The sequence below is a fragment of the Macaca thibetana genome, chromosome 17 (assembly GCF_024542745.1).
Source record: "Macaca thibetana thibetana isolate TM-01 chromosome 17, ASM2454274v1, whole genome shotgun sequence".
In the NCBI taxonomy this organism is placed as follows: Eukaryota; Metazoa; Chordata; class Mammalia; order Primates; family Cercopithecidae; genus Macaca; species Macaca thibetana.
Genome location: NC_065594.1, coordinates 72,065,381 through 72,089,396, shown reverse-complemented (window position 1 = coordinate 72,089,396; position 24,016 = coordinate 72,065,381). Strand labels below are relative to the sequence as shown.

The 24,016-nt window shown below is 35.1% G+C and overlaps 1 protein-coding gene across 2 annotated transcripts in view; it reads right to left on the bottom strand.

The window, feature by feature from the left end:
* Window positions 1-24,016, bottom strand: part of GPC5 (glypican 5) — a 1,466,403-nt gene that overhangs the window by 679,927 nt on the left and 762,460 nt on the right. For both annotated transcript variants that reach the window (XM_050766965.1, XM_050766966.1), the window contains exon 7: window positions 20,343-20,502. In XM_050766965.1, the coding sequence (XP_050622922.1) occupies window positions 20,343-20,502 (160 nt within the window). The remainder of the gene's footprint in view (window positions 1-20,342; window positions 20,503-24,016) is intronic.

Here is a 24,016-nt window from a genome sequence, read left to right as displayed (position 1 = left end):
CAGAAGATTAAGGTTTGGGAACCTCTGTCTAGATTTCAGAGGATGTATGGAAATGCCTGGATGTTCAGGCGGAAGTGCTGGAGGGGCAGAGTCTTCATGGAGAGCCTCTGCTAGGGCACTGTGGAAGGAAATGTGAGGTCAGAGTCCCCACACAAAGTCCCTACTGGCGCTGCCTACTGGAGCTGTAAGAAGAGGGTCACCATCCTCCAGACCCCACAATGGTAGATCCACTGACAGCTTGCACTGTGTGCCTGGAAAAGCCACAGACACTCAACACCAGCCTGTGAAAGAAGTCAGGATGGAGGGCTTGTATCCTGCAAAGTCACAGGAATGAAGCTTCCCAAGACCATGGGAACCCACCTCTTACATCAGTGTGACCTGGATGTGAGAGATGCAGTCAAAAGAGAACATTTTGGAATTTTAAGATTAAATGACTGCCCTATTGTATTCTGGATTTGCATGTGAACTGTAGCCCCTTCATTTTGGCCAATTTCTTCCTTTTGGAATGAGTATATTTATTCAATGTCTGTACCCCCACTGTATGTTGCTTTTGATTTTACAGGCTCATAGATAGAAGGAACTTGTCTCATATGAGACCTTGGACTTGAACTTTTGGGTTAATGCTGGAGTGAGCTAAGATGTTGGGGGACTGTTGGAAAGTCATGCTTGTGTTTTGAAATGTGAGGACATGGGATTTGGGAAGGGCCAGGGCCAGAATGATGTGATCTGGGTCTGGGTTCCTACAATTCAATTTTCATCTTGAATTGTAATCTGAATTGTAATCCCCACATGTTGGGAGAAGGGCCTCTTGGGAGGTGACTGAATCATGGGGGCATTTCCCCTGTGCTCTTCTCATGATAGTGATTGAGTTCTCTTGAGATCTGATGGTTTTGTGAGGGCTTTCCCCACCTTTGCTCTGTACTTCTCTCATTCTCTCCCGCCACCCTGTGAAGATGTGCCTTCTTCCATGATTGTAAGTTTCCTGAGGCCTCTCTAGCCATGTGGAACTGTGAGTCAATCAAACCTCTTTTCTTTATAAATTACCCAGTCTTGGGTATTTCTTCATAGCAGTATGAGAATGAATACAAAATTCAATTTTTATATTTTACATTTGCATTTTATGATCAACAAACTTCATCTTTGAAACAGGAAATGTGTACTAGTTTTACTATTCTTGTCGTTCTTCACTGAACTTGAACAAGTTTTGCTGAAGCTACATCTAGGGAACATTAGGTGTGGCTAGTGATGTCAAGTATTCTTCAATAACAAAGAGATCCTAAAGTAGAATCAACCCAAAGAACTATATAATAGCCTCCATATCCTGCATGTTGGGGAAATAGAATACTCAGTAGAAATTCTCATTAATTTTTACTGTGTATCTCATGACTTTCCCATTTCTTTCCATCAATTTTTTTTTTTTTTTTTTTTTTTTTTTTGAGATAGATTCTCACTCTGTTACCCAGGCAGGACTCCAGTGGCACAACTCAGCTCACTGCGACCTCCACCTCTCAGGTTCAAGCTATTCTCCTGCATCAGCCTCCTGAGTAGCTAGGACTACAGGTGTCCACCACCATGCCTGCCTGAGTTTTTTATTTTTACTAGACATGGGGTTTCACCATGTTGGCCAGGCTAGTCTCAAACTCCTGACCTCAGGTGATCCACCTGCCTCGACCTCCTGAAGTGCTGGGATTACAGGTGTGAGCCACCATGCTCAGCCCCATCAACTTTTTTCTTATCAGTTTCATTTTATTCTAGTGTAATTTTATCTTATTATATTCCGTATGATGGTTTCAAAACACTTTCCTTCACTCATTCATATATTCATACATTAATACAGACTTTTCTAAGCATCTTTGTTCGTGCAGTACATTTGATCCCAATAATATAATGATGAATATGGGGATGATTTTTAGAAGCTCATAGTCTATGAAAAAATAAGCTAAATACAGTATAATTATATATATTATGTATAATACATATAATTTTATAAACACACACAAGTGCTAAAGTTAGCAGATGAGGGAGTGAACAAGCTCATTTCAAGAGGTGCAGAAATCACCACAGGAAAAACGTATTGAATTGTCATTTATGTCATCAACTTATTTGTCTGGATTTCTTAATTTTGTCACCACATACATTCTTGACACTGTAATTTGAAAGGTTTTAATACATGAGTTGGCTCATGCCAGTCCCCAGCCTACATTGTATATAACAACATTCTGGAATTTCATGTAGATCCCAAGAATCCCCAGCATTATCTAATTCTTAGGTTTCTGTATTCTGCTTCATATTTTTGTAGTGATTGCTTCCCTGGTTATCCATAACCCTATTAATAACTGCTTCTTCAGGTGTCAGATGATGTTTAATTCCTTTGAGAAGCCTTCATGTTATCCCTAAGACTGAGATACTTTCCTGTGTGTTCCCACAAGATCTGCTTTTCCCAAATAAAACCTTTCATACTGCATTGTAATTTTCCCTGATTACTCTTCTTTAGCCCCCAGAGGCAGAAATCTGTATGGTGACTAGCACCAATTAAGTACCAATTAATAATTTGTTGAACAAATAAATGAATGGATGGATAAATGGATGGATGAATGTGGAGATAAGGGACATTTCAAAGGAAAAATAATCATGATGTTGGAACTATAAAGAAGAAGCTGTTAGTGACTAATTTGAATTGCAAAATTTGTATTAAATTAGTACAACGTTCTTATATGAGCATCATAATGCAGTTTAGACTTCAGGGAAAAAACAGGATTCCATAGAATATACTCATAACATAAAGGTATGGAACAATTATGACAAAAAACTTCTGATACAAAATCCATACTATTTTGCAAATTTATAACCAGAGCACTACACTTAGTTTATATATATATATATATATATATATAAAATTATATATTACTTAATAGGTAAATATAATATATTCTTAAAAATTAGCATAAAACATTAATGTTATAAGGAAATTAAAGGACGTCAAACATAATAAAAACCATCCCCAAGCAATACCTATTGTATTAATATATCTCCTCCAAAATCGAGACATTATATATTAATCTAGAAAATTATACTCTTAAATTCAGTGCTTTACACTTCAGCTTAATAATTAGCACTTAATAATTACTTTTGGATCATTAATTTTCACTCTAAATTACACATTAAACGAATGCAAAATATTCCAGTCAGGTCTCCACTAAGTGAAAATGTGAACGAGTTATTCATATAATTCACAAGTACCAATAATTGAAGAAAACTGTACTTATCAAATGTACTCTATTTTAACTCAACTTTGGTCTTTTGCATATACACATATTTATTATTTTGGTTTCTGAATAATATTCTTGGCTAATATTTCAATATTTTCAATTCATTAGAAAATCTGGTTTTTAATGTTTATTAAGATGTGTCTTAGAGATGTGTAGATTACATGCATGCATTCTTGCACTTCAGAAAACATTCATTAAAAGACTCATGTTTGGAGGCACTGTGGCAGGGACTGTGAGGCAGTTGTTCTCAAGGTTTATTGGAAGTAGTTATTTAGTATGCTTGTTAAATATCCATTTCTGGGATCTACCACTGGAAATGTTGATTCAGTATTTCTGGCTAAAACTCTATACTCTATGTTTAAACAAGCACAGAGATTAATCCGATGTGATTCTGATGCAGGTTATATACTCCATGATCAAAAATAGTTACGTGGCATATAGACAGATAAAAAGATGCTCCCTGACTTTCCCTAGACAATTTTACAACTATTATAGTTAGTACAACTCACAAAAAAGTACTTTTGAGTGGGCTACAGAAACTAATAAAGGTTTTGGTGCTGGGTGCAGAAATAGAATCTTACTTTAGAAGTATAAAACTAGTTGGTACACAGGATGTTGAAGAGATGCTTGACCATATCGTACAGAGTTAATTCAAATATTCCAAGTCTAGGATGACCTGAAATTAGTCATAGTGAAGGAGAGAGACTTGAAATTTGTGTTCAAAAACCAATGGCATTCTGCATCTTCTTGTCAGTCCCGTTTGCTTTTTTATTAATTTATGAATTAATTGCCTTGCCTCAACTTTTCCCCTGTTCTATAGAGTTGGCTCCATGGAAGACCCAATTAGTCAGTCTTCAGAGAGAGAGTTTTATATAGTAATCTCACTGACACTCAGAGCTTCATATCAACCCAGGTGAACCAGGCACAATGCCAAATTTCATCAAAGACTTAATGGTTCCAGGGATGATTTTCTAGGGAATTTCTCACCCAGAAGACATCTATTTCTCCTTACTCTCTGTTCAATGGCTTACTTTATCTAATTTTCTATTTGATTATCTTCCACTGGAATTTGGGAGGAAATGCTAAAACAGATGTTATCCTACACAGTAGAACATAAACCTATGGAAAATTCTAATAGTTTTACTCCCCACACCACCCCTCCCCCTCACCCCGAAAACTAGAAGGAAGGTCTTATTGGTTTTCAGATAATTATGTTTTGGTCTAACTTTACACAATTAACAACAGCTATATCAGATAGGTCCAGTCAAGATAACAGGAATCATTTTAGATATAATTTAATACAGGAATTCGTATACAGACCTTTAAGAGTTAGTAAAGAAAAACTAGTATATAAAAGAACATAGATATTTTCATGCCTGTAATCCCAGCACTTTGGGAGGCTGAAGCAGGTGGATCGCTCGAGGTCAGGCGTTTGAGAAGAACCTGACCAACATGGTAAAACCTCATCTTTTGTATTTAGTAAAAATATAAAAATTAGCCCAGTGTGGCAGTATGCACCTGTAATCTCAGCTATTCTGGAGGCTGAAGCAGGAGAATGGCTTGAACCCAGGAGGCAGAGGTTGCAGTAAACTGAGATGGGGCCATTGCACTCCAGCCTGGGTGACGGGGCAAGACTCCTCTCAATTAAAAGAAGAACATTGGTATTAGTGATTACACAGAGCAGCTTCCAATTCTAGTTTTTAAGAAACAGAAGAGATAGGATAACCAGCATCTAGGGATGTGGGAGAGAAGTATGCTTCTCAAATGGACAATGGGAATGTTGCCCTTCCAAGGTGATGCTCATACCTGAGTCCCCGTCCCACATTGCTGGCGCTCAGACTAGCGATGGAGGTAACATTAGCTGGTACCCACCTTCAACGGGTTTATCCCTAGCTGCTAATATAAGAACTAAACATGTCTGGAGGCTGGGGAGTGACCCTCTGCATGGATGTAATGCCAGCAGAAACGAAACCAGAGGAAGTGCTTTCCCCTCTCCCTCTTTTAATCTCCTTTTAGAACTTTCCATTGGCAGAAAAAATAAAAGTATAATACCTGGAAGAAGAATCAGGGAAATATAATTTATAGGTATCATGCAGATGAGGGATTTAGTAGAGTTTGGGAAATGTGGTTTACATAAACACAGACCAATTTACAGAAGAGGAGGTTCGGATCTGTGACAAAATAGGCAAATCACCAGCACGGTAGCTATAGCAGTCTTCGGGGTTTTGAAGTATGTGGCTTCAGAATCACAGAACATGTGAGCACCACATTCATTTCACTGAGATACGGGAGAAAATAAAAGAGTTTAGTTTGGTCAAAAGCATCTGGGTGCCTTCAGAAGAATTGAAATTGACTGTCTGAAATGGCAAATAACTAAAACCTATTGTTCAAGAGTTCATAAGTTTGATACTGAACCGGCATCCTCTCCTTCGAGGACCGCTCTGCCTAAAAAGATTATGTGATGGCTGGAGTTTCCATATTGTCAGGCCTCTGAGCCCAAGCCAAGCCATCACATCCCCTGTGACTTGCATGTATATGCCCAGATGGCCTGAAGTAACTGAAGAATCACAAAAGAAGTGCAAATGCCCTGCCCCACCTTAACTCATGATATTCCACCACACAAGAAGTAAAAATGGCCAGTCCTTGCCTTAAGTGATATTATCTTGTGAAATTCCTTTTCCTGGCTTATCCTAGCTCAAAAAGCTCCCCCACTGAGCACCTTGTGACCCCTACTCCTGCCCGCCAGAGAACCCCCCTTTGACTGTAATTTTCCTTTAGCTATCCAAATCCTAAAAAACCGCCCCACCCTTATCTCCCTTCGCAGACTCTCTTTTCGGACTCAGCCCGCCTGCACCCAGGTGATTAAAAAGCTTTATTGCTCACACAAAGCCTGTTTGGTGGTCTTTTCACACGGACACGCATGACACATATCCCAGCAAAAAACAATCAGTTTTAAAATAGTATTTCACCAAGAGTGTAGAGATGGGCAATACAGAAGCGGAGAGACCAATGTGACATTTTAAGATCAATTTGGGCAACAGATGTTGAGGCATTAAACTAAGAGAATAGCAGTGGGAATGTGAAAGTATATTTAAGAGAAATTTAGAAGTAAAGGCAATGGGTCTTATTAAATGTGGGGAGTGAAGGAAGAGGAGGAACACAAGATGACTCCTGAGTTTCTGTCTCGGAGAATGGCGAGTCATAGTGTTTGTCAAGCCTCTGAGCCCAAGCCAAGCCAAGCCATCGCATCCCCTGTGACTTGCAGGTACACGCCCAGATGGCCTGAAGTAACTGAAGAATCACAAAAGAAGTGCAAATGCCCTGCCTGGCCTTAACCGATGACATTCCACCACAAAAGAAGTGAAAATGGCCAGTCCTTGCCTTAAGCGATATCATCTTGTGAAATTCCTTTTTCTGGCTTATCCTGGCTCAAAAAGCTCCCCCACTGAGCACCTTGTGACCCCCACTCCTGCCCGCCAGAGAACAACCCCCCTTTGACTGTAATTTTCCTTTACCTACCCAAATCCTATAAAACGGCCCCACCCTTATCTCCCTTCACTGACTTTCTTTTTGGACTCAGCCCGCCTGCACCCAGGTGAAATAAACAGCCATGTTGCTCACACAAAGCCTGTTTGGTGGTCTCTTCACACAGATGCGCATGACAGTATTGTCAACTAAAATTAAGAAAAAGGAACAACTGAAAAGATGTGGGAGGAAAGTTGACAGGTTTATTTTTAGACTTATTGAATGAAGACCTAGAGCTAACTGTTATCTAAACATCAGTGGAACTTCTTGTATTATTTGGGCAGTGAGTTTTTGAATGTATGAATTTTCCTTTGTAGATTTTGCAGTTGAATAAATCTATTCTTTTCAGAATAAGTCTAAACTACTCTATAGGACAATTATATAGGCTTCTGCATTATAGAGCCCACTGACTGCTTTCCCAAGCCTCGTCTATCATTCCTTCCTCAAAAGTGGTGCTCCAGGAAGACTGCAAACATTGAGCTTCCCTGAAAATACTCTGATACTTGAAACATCTGTACTTTGGTAAATGCTCTGTCTGCGATGAATTCTAGTCCACTCTCCATCTGATTATCTTTGGTTCTGTATTGAACTCTAGCTAAGCTATAACTTCTAAGATGTTATTCTTAAGAAAATCCTCATGTAACTGATCATTGTCTACTATTTATGCATTCTTTATTCATCATATTTCTCAATTTTATGTATTTTTTACAGCTCATCTTAATGTATTTACTGATACACCTATTTCCCTTTCTAGACTGTAGTTTATGAGTATATAGGTGGCATACCTCTTTAAAAATCACACCAAAAACAGTGAGATTTCTCACAACTCACATGCTGACAAAATATTAGTTAGATATATGAGATACTTTAACTCAACCAAGTGATAAAATATGAAAAGGGGAGGGGAATAAATTCACAAGAGAGGAAACACGAAATGGTCATTAAACAAAAAATAATGATAAACTTCACCAGAATCAGTTTTTTCATTTCCTTCAAGTTGACTAAATTTTAAACATGTTTCTTCCTAAGCCCCTAACTTCTTTTTCTTTGTGCACTTACTTTAGAACATTTGTAAGTACTTTCTCTTCCCATTTGAGATGTAAATCTTCCATTTCTTGCCTGTTTTAAAAGCCAGGATTCTCTTTTTCAAGGAGCCATCTTTATAAAATGTAATCATCAAGACAGAACCCCTCTCTGCCAGTCTGTATATGTCAGGGAAGCAGCCTAACTTTCATAAATACAATTAGCAAACACATATGACCTAATCACATTGACCAAGCTCACTCCCAAGCCCGGGCCCGGTGCTTTTTCACTAGCTCTCCCAGGTGCGTGAAATTATCTCATCTTTTGGTTCAGTGGAGAGCTCTCTTTCCCCTAATGTAATAGTCTTGAATAATGAACGTCTTCCTTGCTTATTTCATTCCATCTGTTGCAATTTCTCTTTCATATACACAAAGATTATTTACCATTTACATTTTATAAATGCAGCAAAATTAAAAACTCCGAGGATATGAAATTATGGTACAAATCCAAAAATAGTCTACTTGGAGCGCTGGTGCAAGTATGGATTACTATAATCACTTTGAAGATTAGTTTTGCAACCTAATGGAATACATACTCATGCACAGAGAGGCTTGCTTGTAGCACTGTTCATTAAAATTAGAAATAATAGATAATACATTGTGGTATATTCATACATCAATTATAATAGTCTATTTTATCAGCAGAAAGACAAATTGGAGGCATATACGTTTTAAAAACACTGCTGTTTAATATTAGGAAATATTAATATAAATTGTATATAATTACTATATATACATACATGTAAATCAGGGGACAGGATCAGAAAGGAAGAGAATCAAGGTGTCATCTATTACACTATATTTTATTTACTTATAAAATGAAAATGATTGGGAAATTAAGGTAAGATAGCAGACGTAGTTGCAGCATACATTTGGGACATTCACAAATCCTTACATAAAATGAAAAGACTAACTTGATAGCAACATCAAAATCACATGGATACCATTTATTAGACTGGTGCAAAAGTAATTATGGTTTTTGCCAATTAGATAAAACAAAACTCAGTGAAAATGTCATCCTCATTAACCTCAAAGCAGAAATGAGAGAGCACCCTACCAATGGCCACACAACCTGCACACTATCAGCATGTGTGCACAAGAAACAGAGGGAAGCAATGCAGCAAGTTAAATTGCAGCAAGTGCAGCAAATGCAGCAAGCAATGCAGCAAGTTGAAAACAACAGAACCCATAAGGATTTATTGAAAATCAATTTGAAAACAGCAGAGAACTGTGAAAATTTATGCCCACACTAATAATGGGTGGATGCAAGGGCCCTGTTATAAGGCTAAAGGAAATAGAGTCTCTGAAACCTTTTGAACTCTCAAAGCTAAAAATCTGGCAAGTTTTCTTACCATTCAGGATGAGGGGATTCCACGTACAAGAGTAACTGCTGAAAGCGGAAAAAAATTAGTGAGACAAGAACAGCAGCAAGTTAAGAAAGAGAAGATATGGATAATCACTAGGGAGAGAAAGAGACTAGAAATCTTAGAAAACAAGTCACCATATTTTTTTTTTAACACTACATGAAGACAACAGAACAGGCAACTCAGTAGATTTAGAAAAGCTATTCAAACAAAGCTTTCTTCTAAAAATGAAGGGAATTTATATTAGCATAAAAATAAGCAACAAATGTTTTGAGATCAAATCTCACAAAGAAAACCACCATAAATATTGCATATTCTGTTATGATCTCTGCAAACAAAGTAAGCATACCATCAAGATGTTCAAAAACAGACTAAAATGAGACATAGCACTTCAAAGTGAGCTAAAAGGCAGTAAGCATGGGATACAAGACACAAAGAAATAACAAATTAGAATTAGAAAAATTCAGGAAAGAGGAGATCTCAAAAAATAGAAGAATGCGAATTCATTAAAAAATAAATACAACCTGCAGAAATGCAAAAGCTAAAAAGCACCACCAATAATATCTTAAGAGAAACAGAAGGTAAAGAGGTGAATTTTTACAATCCAAAAGAATTTGAGCAAAATCAAAAAGGATTTGGGAAAATGCTGAAGATAACAAAAATTTAACAAATGAATAATAGGTGCTCCTGAGGAAGAAAGTTAAAACGACAACAAATTATTAAAACTATAATTCAATGAAAGCCTCCTAGAAAAATAGTTAAAATTACATATTGAAAAAGTACACTCCACAACTGAGAATACCAACTCAGAGCTACCAACACAAAATATATTCTAGTAAAATTACTGTACTTTAAAGAAAAAGAAAACAAATTATTGGGCACTGGGGAAAAAAGCAAGTGACTAATAACGGAAAGAAAAAATAGATTATCACTATAATTTTTGCCACTAATGCATTCTAACAGAAAATTCAGAGCTTATTTAAAAAAATGGAAGAAAATGAAAGAACATGTGAACCAACATTTTTGTATTGAACAAAATTAATTTTTAAGACTAAAGGACACAAAGTCTTATCACCATAAAAGAACTTGTAAAATATTGTCCCCATGAGTCCTTCATAAGGAATATACTAGAGAGATATTGATATAAGAGCAACTAGTGAGCGTTATATAGTTACAATAAATAAAAGTGACAGATATGATATGTGACCTGACACTATCTCTGTATCTCTAGTATAACCACAGAATGGGGAGAGAAAATAGAAAATACATACAAAAATGTTTAGCTAATTTTAGTAGTCATAATGGGTAGGGGCGGTTTTAGTATTATTATTCAGATAATGTGGTATATTTAATGTGGAATCAAGTAAGTAATTATGCAATATTTATTTTAATTATCACCTATGTTTCTAAGAGCCATCATTAGTGCTCAGATTGCAATCATGAAATGACATTTCCCAGTAAAACAAAGTCTCATGTAAAAATGGCTCATTCCAGGATAAGCTGAGCTTAGTACATCTAATTATACCATATAGCAAAGAAACTAGTAAGTATTTTAAGGGTCATCTCAAAGGACTCAAAGGCAAATGGAAAAGGTACCAACTGGCAAAATGTGAGACAACGTGAACTTCAATAAAAAGAATTACGAATGTTTTTTAAAACTGAGTTCATGATGACATTAAACATATACAAAATAATTGGTCATCTTCTGAGAAAGACAGGGAGGGAATCATTTTTTAATCTTGAAAACTGGCTCAATTAAAAAAAAAATTCAAGAATCTGTCCTGGCTTTCCCGAGGTCACAATCAAAAGAGGAAATGGATCACTGAAATTGATTTTTGTATTGATAGTATCTGCCAAAGAGAGAGAAAAAAAATAACCTGATAGAAAGTGGTGACATAGTTTGGATGTTTGAATCTCATGTTGAAATTTGATCCTCAGTGTTGGAGCTGGGGCCTGGTGGAAAGTGTTTGGGTTATGGGGAAGGATTCCTCATGAATGGCTTGGTGCCCCTCCATATGATAATGAGTAAATTCTAGCTCTGAATGCATGAGAGATCTGGTTGTTTAAAAGAATGTGGTACCTGCTCCCATCCTCTCCCTCCATGTGATACACTGGCTATCCCTTTGTCTGCCACCAATTTGTAAGCTTCCTGAGGCCTCACCAGAAGCTGAGTATATGTTTGCACCAGGCTTCTCACACAGCCTGCAGAAACTTGAGCTAAAACTCCTCATTTCATAAATTCTCCAGTCTTAGGTACTTCTTTATAACAATACAAAAACAAAGTAATACTGGGGAAAGGGCTAACTTTCTTTTGAAAGAAATTTCAGATAAGGAAGCAAAAATGTGTCATACACTTATTTAAAAAGTGAAATCCAGTTAATTATCAGGGAAATCGAAGTTAATACTTGTTTTACTTCTATCCTTTGGATGAATATGAAAAATCAGTGAACAGGAAGAAAAGTGTCTACAAAGATGGGGAGCAGTAGAAACTGTCATTATTTCTAGTGAGAATATGAACTGGTACAACTGCTTTGCAAAGCAGGCTCACATACCTAGTAAAGCTGAACATCATCTTTTGTTTTGTGGCACTGCCATGCTACTTCTAAGATATCCTGCATGCTCTTGCACATGAATATCAAGAGATACTTTCCAGATGGTTTAGAACAACATTGTTCATATCATACCAAATGCCATTGATATCAACTCCAATATTCATCAATAAAATACATACATAAGTGAGTTACGTATTCATAAATCAGAATACTATACTTTGCTAAAAGGAAATGAGGGCTGGGTGTGGTGGCTTATGCCTGTAATCCCAGCACTTTGGGAGGCCGAGGTAGGTGGATCACTTGAGGTCAGGAGTTCGAAACCAGCCTAACCAACACGGTGAAACCCTGTCTCTACTAAAAGTACAAAAAATACAAAAATTAGCTAGGCATGGTGGCACATGCTTGTAATCCCAGCTACTCTGGAGGCTGAGGCATGAGAACTGCTTGAGCCTGGGAGGCAGAAGTTGCAGTGAGCCAAGAATGCGCCACTGAACTTCAGCCTAGGTGACAGAGTGAGACTCAGTCTCGAGAGAGAGAGAGAGAGAGAGAGAGAGAGAGAGAGAGAGAAATGATTACACCTATATTCATCAGCAAGGATGAGCCTCGAAATCATACTGTTTAATAAAAGGACTAACAAGATAGACTGTATGATTTGATTCATATAAAATTCAAAAACCAGAAAAACCAAGTAATATATTATTTAGGGATGCATATATTGTTGATCAAAACTGTAATTTTTATAAAAGTTATTATCAGGATAGGCAAACTGTCTGTGCAGTGAAATGTGTTCAGAGAGGCGCATATAGGGCCATGGAAATGTATTTCTTGGACTTGGTGGAGGGTTAGGTACAACTCTATTATTTTCCTTAAATCATGTGTGTGTATAACTATCTACCACTATCTGTGCCTCTGCCTCTACTCCTATCAAGTGTTACGACTTCACCCAATTTTATCAAATATTCCTTTCTCACTTGCTAATTTATAGAAGCATTTTTCAAAAAACATTTTACATATTTTATCCAGTACTTTTATTTCAATGGACAGGTGTGAGTTGGATGGACACACTTAGAATGCTGTCTATGTATTAAAACGCTTAATCTTCACAATAAAATCACTTGGAGAGTCCTGCTTTTGTTCAGATCTTAAGGAAATCTAGGCACAGAACTTGTACAAGGTAGGAGAGAAGTTACTTGTCCAAGATATACTAATTTTATTGTGTATTTTTTATCTTAAGCAGTTCACTGTCTTGCTGGTAAAAACGACTGCACAAACAAAATAACCACATAGAAGAGCTTTAATAATTCCTGTTTGCCCAGCCAATTAAATACAAACTCCGCTTGTGTACACAAAAAATCAATTGTAACATTTTTAATTCACATTTTTAGCTTTCCAATATGTTTTCAAGTAATTTTAATAATTCTGTTCCTCTGTAAACACACCCCTTGCTCTGTTCATGACGTTTGCTCCTCCTAGGAAACCTTCTCCCTATTGTCAGTTGCTGAAACCAAATTATAAGTCCATCCCCTCAAATACCACTTTCTCATAAATATTGCAGGCAAATATTGGTTTGTTTTTCCTGATTGCCCTTTCTCTGTCTCCTCTATGAAGTATTTTTTGAACTCCCCATTTGGATAGTTTCTTTTCTTTCTCTGAGCTCTCATAAAACTTTGATTGATCTCTGGCATATAATGTGATATAGGGGATTGTACACAGTATTTCTTCTGTGTTCATCACCAGCTGGAAGAGTTGATAAACGTGAAACATTTCTGCTGAGATATCAGAGGTACTATTTCAAAATAGAAGCATCCTTAAAGAAAGTATAACCTGAGGGCTTCAGGCCCTGCAAAAAGATGGAAGTGGTTCTACTTTGGTGTTAAGAAGTAAACCTCATGATAAATTAAATCAGAGACCGATATCAAAATTCATACCAAATAAGCCACCATTACCAGCCTAAGTGTTACAGTTCCAAATGTCCTTAATCACATGATGCCTTCTTATAATGCTAATATACAGTGTTTTAAAAAATTTCATCATGCTTTAATAGAGTATTTTAGAGATACAAATAAAGAATAAAAAAAAAAGTGTACATTTTTGCTCTTCATAGTGTGGTCCTATGGACCAAGGAATAATAACATCATCTCTAGGTGGGTAGGAAATGCTCCACCTCAGATTTCCTGTGTTATACCCTATGTTTTAACCAGAGTCCCAGGTGATTTGTATGTATGAGAAAGTTTGAGAAGCTCTGGGATCAGCTCAAACTCTGTTTTTAAAAATTATTTCTACTTAGTGAGCGATTTTCTTTTCAATAATAAGAAAATTAATAATTCCACACAGTTAGAGATACTGAAGTCACTGAAGAGCCGAAGACATACCTAACTTGTTATCAATCCTGAGAGATAATATCACCATTTCAGTAGCCACTCTGTTTATTCACAACAAAATGACATCAAAAATAGACCTAGGTAAGAATGGGTTTGTTTCTGGTTTTGTTGATAGTTATATGACTTTGGCTAAGTAATGAGAAAATTTACCTGATAATATTTGCTTGAATTTTAATTTTTTTTGTACATCCTCTATTGATCATATAGTTACACTTAGCATGGTGTTGTTCACAAAAGACCACAACTTCTTATTTTATGTTCTCTGGCATGGGATAGATTTAGTTATGACATATTACAGAACAGCAGAGTAATCTGAAATGTGAGCTAGGAGGCTCCTCTAAGTCTTACGTCATCCCTCTTCACCTCAGTGATTTAGCATCAGTCTAAGCCAATGCAATGAAAATAATCACTTAGGCATTCAAGGACAAACCTTTTATTTCAATTCTACTATTTAACTATATTATATTGATATATAACTTTTCAAAAGAATGAAAGATGATTTTATATGATTCATTAGTTATCTACATTCCATTATACAATGTTGTTAACAAAATTGGCAGTCAGGATGAGTATCAATTATTTAGAAACCGAAATGGAAATGTATAATCAGAAAAATTTTCATAGTGATCACATATTAAACTATATTTATCTTACACATATATTTCATTTCTCTTTAGTATAATTTTCATCAGTACTACCAAAACTGTACTAGATGGTAATTTCAAAGTATTTACAATTTTGAACATTAAACTGGATTGGGAAGTGTTTATCTGTGAATTTTTCTATAGTTTTATCGTGCTGGGTTTTATCTGACGTTTAGAATTAGGTACTTGTAAAGTGTAGATCAAAGTGTGCAATCATTACTCAAGATTACTTTCAATGTCTTGCAAAGGTTTTAATCTAATGGACCTTCCAAAGATTTTTAGTATGAATGGAGAAATAAGCAATGGACTTATTGAAAAAAATAGTTATTTTCAGTACATTTTTCTTATATTTGAAAAAATATCAATGGGCTCTTTTTCTTTTATTATACTTTATGTTCTAGGGTACATGTGCACAATGTGCAGGTTTGTTGCATATGTATACATGTGTCAATGGGCTATTTTTCAACAGTTTACAAAGTAAGCTGAATATATTTTATTTTGATTAAGTTTGATGAAACTTTAATTTTAGAAAGAATATATATAATCAGTAAACATATTTTTAACTACGATAGTATAATGACATCCATATTTTATAGGCATATATGTTTGAATTTATATCGATAAAAAATAGACTATTTAAAATTATATAAAATAATATCCACAATATGAATAAATACATAGTTTTCCTAGTTCTGGAAAGAAAGTAACATCTTTTTAAGGTCTCCTTAACTTCTGCACCTACCTGAGGCTTTTGAAGTGAAGGTGATTTATGGTGAAAATAAATATGAGGAAGCCAAGAACTTTCATTCACTCTACAATCCTGCATTACTAAATAAATCAGCCTCCCTTATTCTTCAGTGGCTAACAAAGTGTAATTTTCCTTTTGTTCTGTGCATAGAATATACTATTCTCTTTCCAAGGTCATTCTTAGTACCCTGACATGGATACATTTGTTAGAGGCTGATACAAAGTTACCAAGTGAGAAAACCAAAACACAATATAAACAATAGTTCTATTTATCTTAGACTAATCAACCAAAAACTCTGGATCTAGCAATTTAATATTGCAATGTATTATTCTACTACTTCTAAATTAATCATATTTAAGTCAGATATTTCCTGTTCCAATAAGCCTACCTCCTAAGATATTACAGTGGGAAATGCTTTATAAACTCGATAGTGCTATCAAGCATCAGGGAACCTTATTATTATCATAATTATGATTCAGTAAGGAGTCTGTGGGAAAAGGGCTAGTTGTTGATAAACATGTTAAAAGATTTGAGAACTGAATTCTGGAATCCTCAAATATTTAGAATGTGGAATGATGAGGAGAAGCCCAGCAAAATAAATCCAAAGATTGAAAATCACTTTACTTTAAAAAAATGTCTGGTATCTAGTTCTAGTTGTGATCAAATCCATTTTCCCTCCATTACCACTGTGAACCTCCTTGCCAAAATGAATTTGATCATGAATTATGTATTATTTACTTTTTATAAGTAATTATTGCCATTTAAATCATAAGATCACATAAGAATTGTAAACAATGCAACCACAAATTTTCAAAATTATATGTAGAATAATTTTGCTACAAATTGTTTTTAGTAGAACTCTGGTTTGTTTTTCAACATTTGAAGATATCCAGAGTTATGGACCTAAGAAGTACAGCCAGATATTTCAAGAAGTATAGATTTTAACATTAGATTTGTTCTGCATGACCAAAAGGAGAGAATTATTTTTTTCCAGTTGTGTTTAGAACCTCCATCAGTTAGCAACTGTGCAAGAATGGCAGATGTCAGGCAAGGGGTGAGGCAACTTTTAAGTTCAAAGTTATTCCAATCCTGCAACCCCAGGTTACTAGTGAACTATCTATATCTATGTAAACGAACCAAATACATATAATAAAAATGTAGACAAATTTTCCTAATGGGGTTTTTAAGTCATTCTACTGAAATCAGTTTAAGAGTGAAAATTACTTAGTATAGATGGCTTCTTTCTATAAGAAACATTAGTTAACATTTAATTATAGTGTACAGGTAGGATTACAAATAGAAATTATTTAGAAAACAGTAAGATGGTTAAATAATTTGATAACATTGATGATGAAAACAAAATGACACCTAAAAGGCACAGAAATATTTTGGCGGTAAGACTTTGCATATTGAAATATAGAGACCCCTCTGTTATCTGTTATAAACATGAACAAAAACAGACAAAGAAAATCAGTTCAAGTAATAATTAATTAGCAAAATATTGGCCAACTTTTTTCATTTGCATAGTGTAGAATCATGAAATTTCAAAGATACAACATTAGTATTAATAATCATAACTATATATAGTTACATGTAGATATATACTCATATATAACTTTAAATTTAGTCAGACATTTTATGGTAACAAATGAACTGTGTGGTATTTATGCTTTATTTTCCAAAGAATAAACAAAAGTGTAATGAAGAAATAGTGGTGCATTTCAAGTTCTTAACACAGATGACACCTTGTTAAACTTTTTAGATCACAATATTTTCAAGTCATTAAGACCACCTAAAACTATGCCTTAACTTTCTTTACCAATATATCAAACTGGGCCAAAACGGGCAAAATACTGGAGTGCTTTACAAAAATAGAAATGTGACCTACAGTTTGCTCCTTTCCTTGTCCCTCTTTACTTCAGCGTGCTATTCGCAGTGGTTTTCTAACCACTTATTAAAAATTGAAAGGCAACAGCTATAAGCTCGTAGAGACATAATAGGCAACCCACTTAGAGCAGATGTGGATTTTCAGAAAATGCTTGCTTGGAGTTCCTGAAAAATCATCTATCTCTTAAATCGCCCTAATTCTGATGGACAGCTGCTTGTACCATGTCTGTCCATTTCAGCAGTAATTGAAACCAAGGTTTTGAAGTAAAAATTAATTTTTGTCAGCTTGTCAAGTATAGTTTTGTGAAGAAAACTATTAGTAGCTGAATATCCTTCACTGCCTCTACTTCCTTTGTAAAACAAACAAAAAAGAATGACCTACTAACATATAACAAGTTCTTGAGCTTGTAAGTAACTTCATGAACTAAAAAATTTCCTATAAATATACCATTTCTACACATACATGCACGTGCACTCACACACACAAAATGCTATACTTTTGTAATAACTTGATGTTCTAAAATACTACTAATATTTAGATGGCCATGCAATTACAGTAGAAATAAATACTCCAGATAGGATGAAAATGAAAGTTTATTAAATATTACCCTGATGGGTAAGTGCTATAATTCCTAAATATAGTGGAAGACATTTTAGGTTTTAGTTAAAAAAAAAAATTGTTTCTAGTGGAAACCCTTTTTTTTTCATTTTCTTTTACCTAATATAATTAAATTATAATTTGCTATTTGACTATGATAAAAATGTAATAAAGTAAAAACTTTCTTACATAATGACAGTATTTTTTAAATAACACAAGTTGATGATTTAGTAGTACTTAGTCATCCTGGCTTCATGTTATTTATCAATATGTAATTCATATCCATTATGCCCTAAGAGTTATTCCACTTTCAAACTTTTATAATTCTCATGAAAAAATATGGAATCATGCCCATCAATCAATGAGTGGATAAAGAAACCGTGGTATATGTGTGTATGCATGTATGTGTGTGTGTATATATATACACACATATATAAAATGGAATACTATTCAGCCATAAAGGGAATGAAATAATGGTCACAGAAACCTAGATGAAATTGGAGACCATTATTCCAACTGAAGTAACTCAGGAACAGAAAACCAAACACTGTATTTTCTCATTCATAGGGGCAGCCAAGCTATGAGGATGCAAAGGCATAACAATGATACAAAAGACTTTGGGGGATTGGGAGGAAAGAGCGGGAGGCGAGTAAGAGAAAAAAGACTACAAATTGGGTACGACGTATACTACTCAGATGATGGGTGCACCAAAATCTCACAAATCACCACTAAAGAACTTACTCATGTAACCAAATAATACAACTGTTTCCCCCAAACCCTAAGGAAATTAAAAAATAATAAAACCTTTATAATTCTCAGAACTGGTGATAATTCACTAGTATTTTTTTCACAGAAAGCTATAATTGTCATCAAAAGTTACTAGTCAAAAATAAACAAAACCACTAAGAATGCATGCTCTAAACAAATGAAAGGGTCATTTTCATTTCCAAATCCTCTTGCTAATTTCCAAATACATTGTCTTTATTTCCTTACATCCACAGTATCTTTAATTATATTTCACTTAAACAACCAAAGAAAGAAAAAAAACAAGAAACCAATCTGATAAACTGTATTAACGCTCATAACAAGAACACATGTCTTTATCGCATTCTGTAAGAATAGAATATATTTAATTCGCACTAAGAATTTTGTGGCCTTTTGTTCAATGGCTGCTCAAGTGCACTCATTCTCATCTGTTTTCATGTTAAATAAAATGTATTACTGTGTCTAACAAGAAAATATTTCATTATGTTAACTGCCTTTTTAATTTTGCACCTCTTTTGGCTTCCATTTTTAAAGTAATATATTTGGCTTGTAAAACCAGATCTTAGAAGGAACGAGGAATTGATTTTGGAAGCATTTATCGTGCTTTTAATTCATAATGAGCGAGTTATAAAGTAAATGAATTCTTCTCCCACCAAAAAGCATGTCTAGTAGGTGCAAAGCAGCTCTGTGTGATTTTTAGTTATCAGACCAAACTCTACATGTGATTGCACCTTTCCAGAAGGTGACCCCTGCCTTTGGTATAATCAAGATTAAATGAATAGTTTAAACCAGTTACTCTGGGTACCTCGACGTTTCCATTATTTCTCAGTTGGTCACTGTGTTGTTTTGCCCATATGAACAAATGCATGCAGGTAACAATGGAGTGTGGAGAACCTACATTCCTCATCTTGTATGTGATAATCAGGAAAGTAAATCCATTTGGTAATTTTTTGTTGTTGTTATTTGAAAATTCTATCCTTTGTGGTAGTGATGAGTTCAGAAATGGTTTCAAATCCATTCAATCGACATAAATGTTTAGTGAGTTTTTTTGGGAAGGGGAAATTCATGAGCATTAAATCCAAAGAGTTTTCACGATCAATAACCATATACCAATTTCTATGCAATTTGACTACGATAAAAGTATAATAAAACTTTCTTATATAATGGCATAATTTTTAATTGCACAATTTGATTATTAAGTAGTACTTACCCATCCTGGTTTCATGTTGTTTATCAATATACAATTAGTATCTATTACGCCTTAAGAGTTATTCCACTTTCAAACCTTCTCAGAACTGTTGATTGTTTACTAGTTTTTTTCACAGAAAACTATCATTTTATTAGAAGTCATTAGTTAAAAATAAACAAAACCACCAAGAATGTACGTCCTAAAAAAACAAAAATGGATTCGTTTCATTTCCAATTCCTCTTGCTTTTGAATGGTCATTATTTCTTTACACCCATAACATCTTTAATTATATTTCAAAATCTTTTTTTTAGCAAGTGGTGTTAGAATCATACACTTACAGTTTGTGATCTTCAGTGTCCTCTTGACTTCTCCGCTTCCTGATCCCCCGCAACCATCTTCGTCATCACAGTCCCCACTGACTTGTTCAACCATGCCTCCACCACTGCCCAGCTGAAGAAGCTCCCACTTGTCAGGTTTGGGTGATCTACCCTGTAACAACTAATTGTACATAGAGAAAGGCATTTATTAATAGCAAATTCGAATAACCTAAGAATTATATTCAGAAAACTTACGTAGAGCTTAGAATTATTTTGTTATGTGGATCCACTCTTTTGGTGTAGACACCTTACTAAGTCTTTAAGAAAAACAAACAACTGAAATAGTAAAGAATGGGCAAAGTCTTACACCCACAAACAGCTACACTCTACGTATTAGCTCCATGGCAATGGTTTGGATGATGCTTTGGGAAGCAAATGAAATTACACCTTTGCTTATGGCAGTTTGGCTAGAGGATCCTTTGTTTCTGAATAAACAATGTTTAAATGCGGTAAATCACATTCTAGTACTCCCTTTGTAATATATTGGCTGATAGCGTTGTGCTGTTTTGTGAACCCACACTCCATATTTCTAAAGAAGTACTACTCTTCCAGGAAATGTTTCTGTCTAAAGAAATCCAGAATTTTAGACATATACATTTGTAGTTTCATTTAAACTTTCTTGGATCAAATACACAGTCCAATGCATATGGCACATACTGAACCTTGGGACAAAACGTTTAGGTCCTACATCCATTTCCACAAATCATTTAGGAAATTTAATGACTTCTCAGTTCTCAATTCTCAAGTATTTCATTTATTTTTATGAGCAAAACAAATGGAATTGACATTTTCCCCTACAGCACAGGAGTTCCAGTAATACTTTTAAACAACAGTGGAAATTTCTGAATGTCTTTTCAGAAGGGTGATGTTATAAATAGTAGAATATTTCACTTAAAACTAAGCCTGATTAAGATAGTCCAATGCAGTATATGACATTTACCGTTCTAAGGTAGTTTTGGAGAGTACATGGCCAAGTGTCAGCACTAGAGGGTACTAATATATTATGAACAAAATGTACCACTGCTGACCACTTAGTGGGCATTTAAATTTTCACAGCGCTTTATGAAAGACTTACGCTTGTTACTTCTGTGACTTTCCAAATAATATTATCAATTAGCAGACAATAACTAAACACACAACCCAAGGACAGCATTTTATACTGAAGAACAGAGAGTCAAATAGCCTCAGGATAGCTAACATACATGTGTTTATAATATAAGGAACTCTTAGATTAAGCAACTGGACTCTGAAATTCATGAACTTTTAAAATTAAACAATACAATTTTTAGGTCACCACTCCACTTCTGAAATATTAGTTTTCTAACAAAAATACTAAAACTATTTGACAGTAATTTTTAAATTCTTAGTTTTGTTTACTGGCATTTTGGAAAAAAAGTCAATAGGTGGCATTAAATTAAAAAGAAGGCTTCTTTCAAGATCAAGTGAACTCAGCAAATATTAAGTTAAACAAAACTTTTCTACTGTGTTTAACATACTGATGTGTATGCTACTCCCTGTAAAGGGAAGGGAGAGTACAGCAATGAAGAAACATGGATAGGAAACAAACCACATAAAAAGTCAAAATCTAAAAAGGAAAGGATAAATGGTATTACTTTATACCGTTATATAAATGATAATGATGAAGGGTAAATAAGGTAATACCAGTTATCATTTGTTATTATGAAATATCCCATTTGTTGTCTATTTAGTATAATCATAAAGGTCTTGGATTCTGAGGTCCAACACACTTGGATGTGAATCCTGGATTTTGACATATACCAACCACGAGACATGGGGTATTGAGTACATTACTGAATAAATCAGTTTCCTCAAATCTATAAAAGGGACAATAATATACCTGGACCATTGCTTATGTTGTGAGAAAAACATATGCAAAGCGCTTTGCAAATATTTATTATGCTAGCACATTAAACATTAATACATTTTGATTATCTATTCTATTATATATTCTAGTACAATATTGTTTATCCAGAACACATTAATTGAAAGAATTATTTAAGAATGCAATTATATGATTTACATTTTAATTTTTCAAAGTATTATCAGACAAGTACAACAAAAGCCAAACTCTCTGGTGATATGCTGCTTTCTTTTGACCTCGACATTCTTTTCCAACATTTTCCCATATCAACTTTATTTTCTCTTTACTTCCCTAAGAATTATTCCAATATTTTACTGGGATCGTGGCCAGAACACAGATGGAATCTCATGAATACCACCAACAATGTATATATCATGAGGATCCAACCAGGTAAATGAACTCAAAAACACAGAAAGAAAGTTGATTTTTAAAACAAAAATTACTATTTTAAGAAATTGGTTTTGGTTGAAAGTGATTGGATATATTGTCAGAGAATTATTTATTTGTAATTATTGTTAAATATAACAGACTTAAAAAACATTTATTCTGTTTTCTCTATTTTTCTTCTCCATCACTTCAGTGACATTCTAGGAAATGTCTGAGGCACATGAACTCAAAAAAAAAACAAACTACACAAAACTATATTTTAATTTAAACTGTTAATGCTAAGGAGAACAGCAAAATGGACACCAAGATTTCCCACTCTAACCCCTGGGGCTGTGAATATGACGTCAGTCATGTCTACCAACTTACATGGCAAAAGGAATTTTGCAATGTAACTGATGCCATTAATCAGTTGATTTTGAGTTTACCAAAAGGGAGATGACCTGGTTGGAATAATGCAATCACATGATTTTCTTATTTCCCTTTAAAAAATATACTTTAAGTTTTAGGATACATGTGCACAACATGCAGGTTTGATACATAGGTATACATGTGCCATGTTCATTTGCTGCGCCCATCAACTCGTCATCTACATTATGTATTTCTCCTAATGCTATCCCTCCCCCGCACCCCCCAAAGTCTCCTCTATCACCAGAAGTTAGAGACATTACAAGCATGAGATGTGAAGTTGAGGAGCTTACATGCAGGGGACCATGCTGCTGCCCTTGAAGATGTGAACTTGGATGATGTGATATGCCCTATTAAAGGTCCTGTGACAAGGAACTGGACCACTAGTGGCCTCTCGGTGCCTTGCAGCCAGCAAGGAATTGAGGTCTTCATTCCTACAACCACCTAGATGAGCTTGGAAGCAGATTCTCCCTCAAAGCTCCCAAACAGAGTCAAGCTAGGCTGACAACCTGCTTTCAGCCTTGTGAGACCCTGAGCAGTGAGCCCACCCAGACTTCTCTTCTGTGGAATAGTGAGTAATAAATGGATGTTGTCTTGAGCTGCTAATTGTGTAGTAGTTTGTTATGCAGGAAGAGAAAATGAATACACTCTCTAACCCTCAAATGAGCCACATTTACTTCTTGGCAATTGTGTTTGAAAGCGTTTGATTCTCTAGCATATTTCTCAAAATGAGAGGTCATCATTTCTGTAAGATACCACCTTACTGAGAAGATGGTACCCTTGGAGACAAGCTATCCAAAAAACCTTTTCAGTTTATCTGCCTCTTAATAATCCCTCTCACTATATTTCCAAGTCTCTGAGCAAGAAATATAATTGCGTGAATCAGATATATCCAGGATCCCACCTGATTCGTGATTCTCAGTCCCCAGTAGTACTCCAGCCCTGTTGTAGGGTCAATATC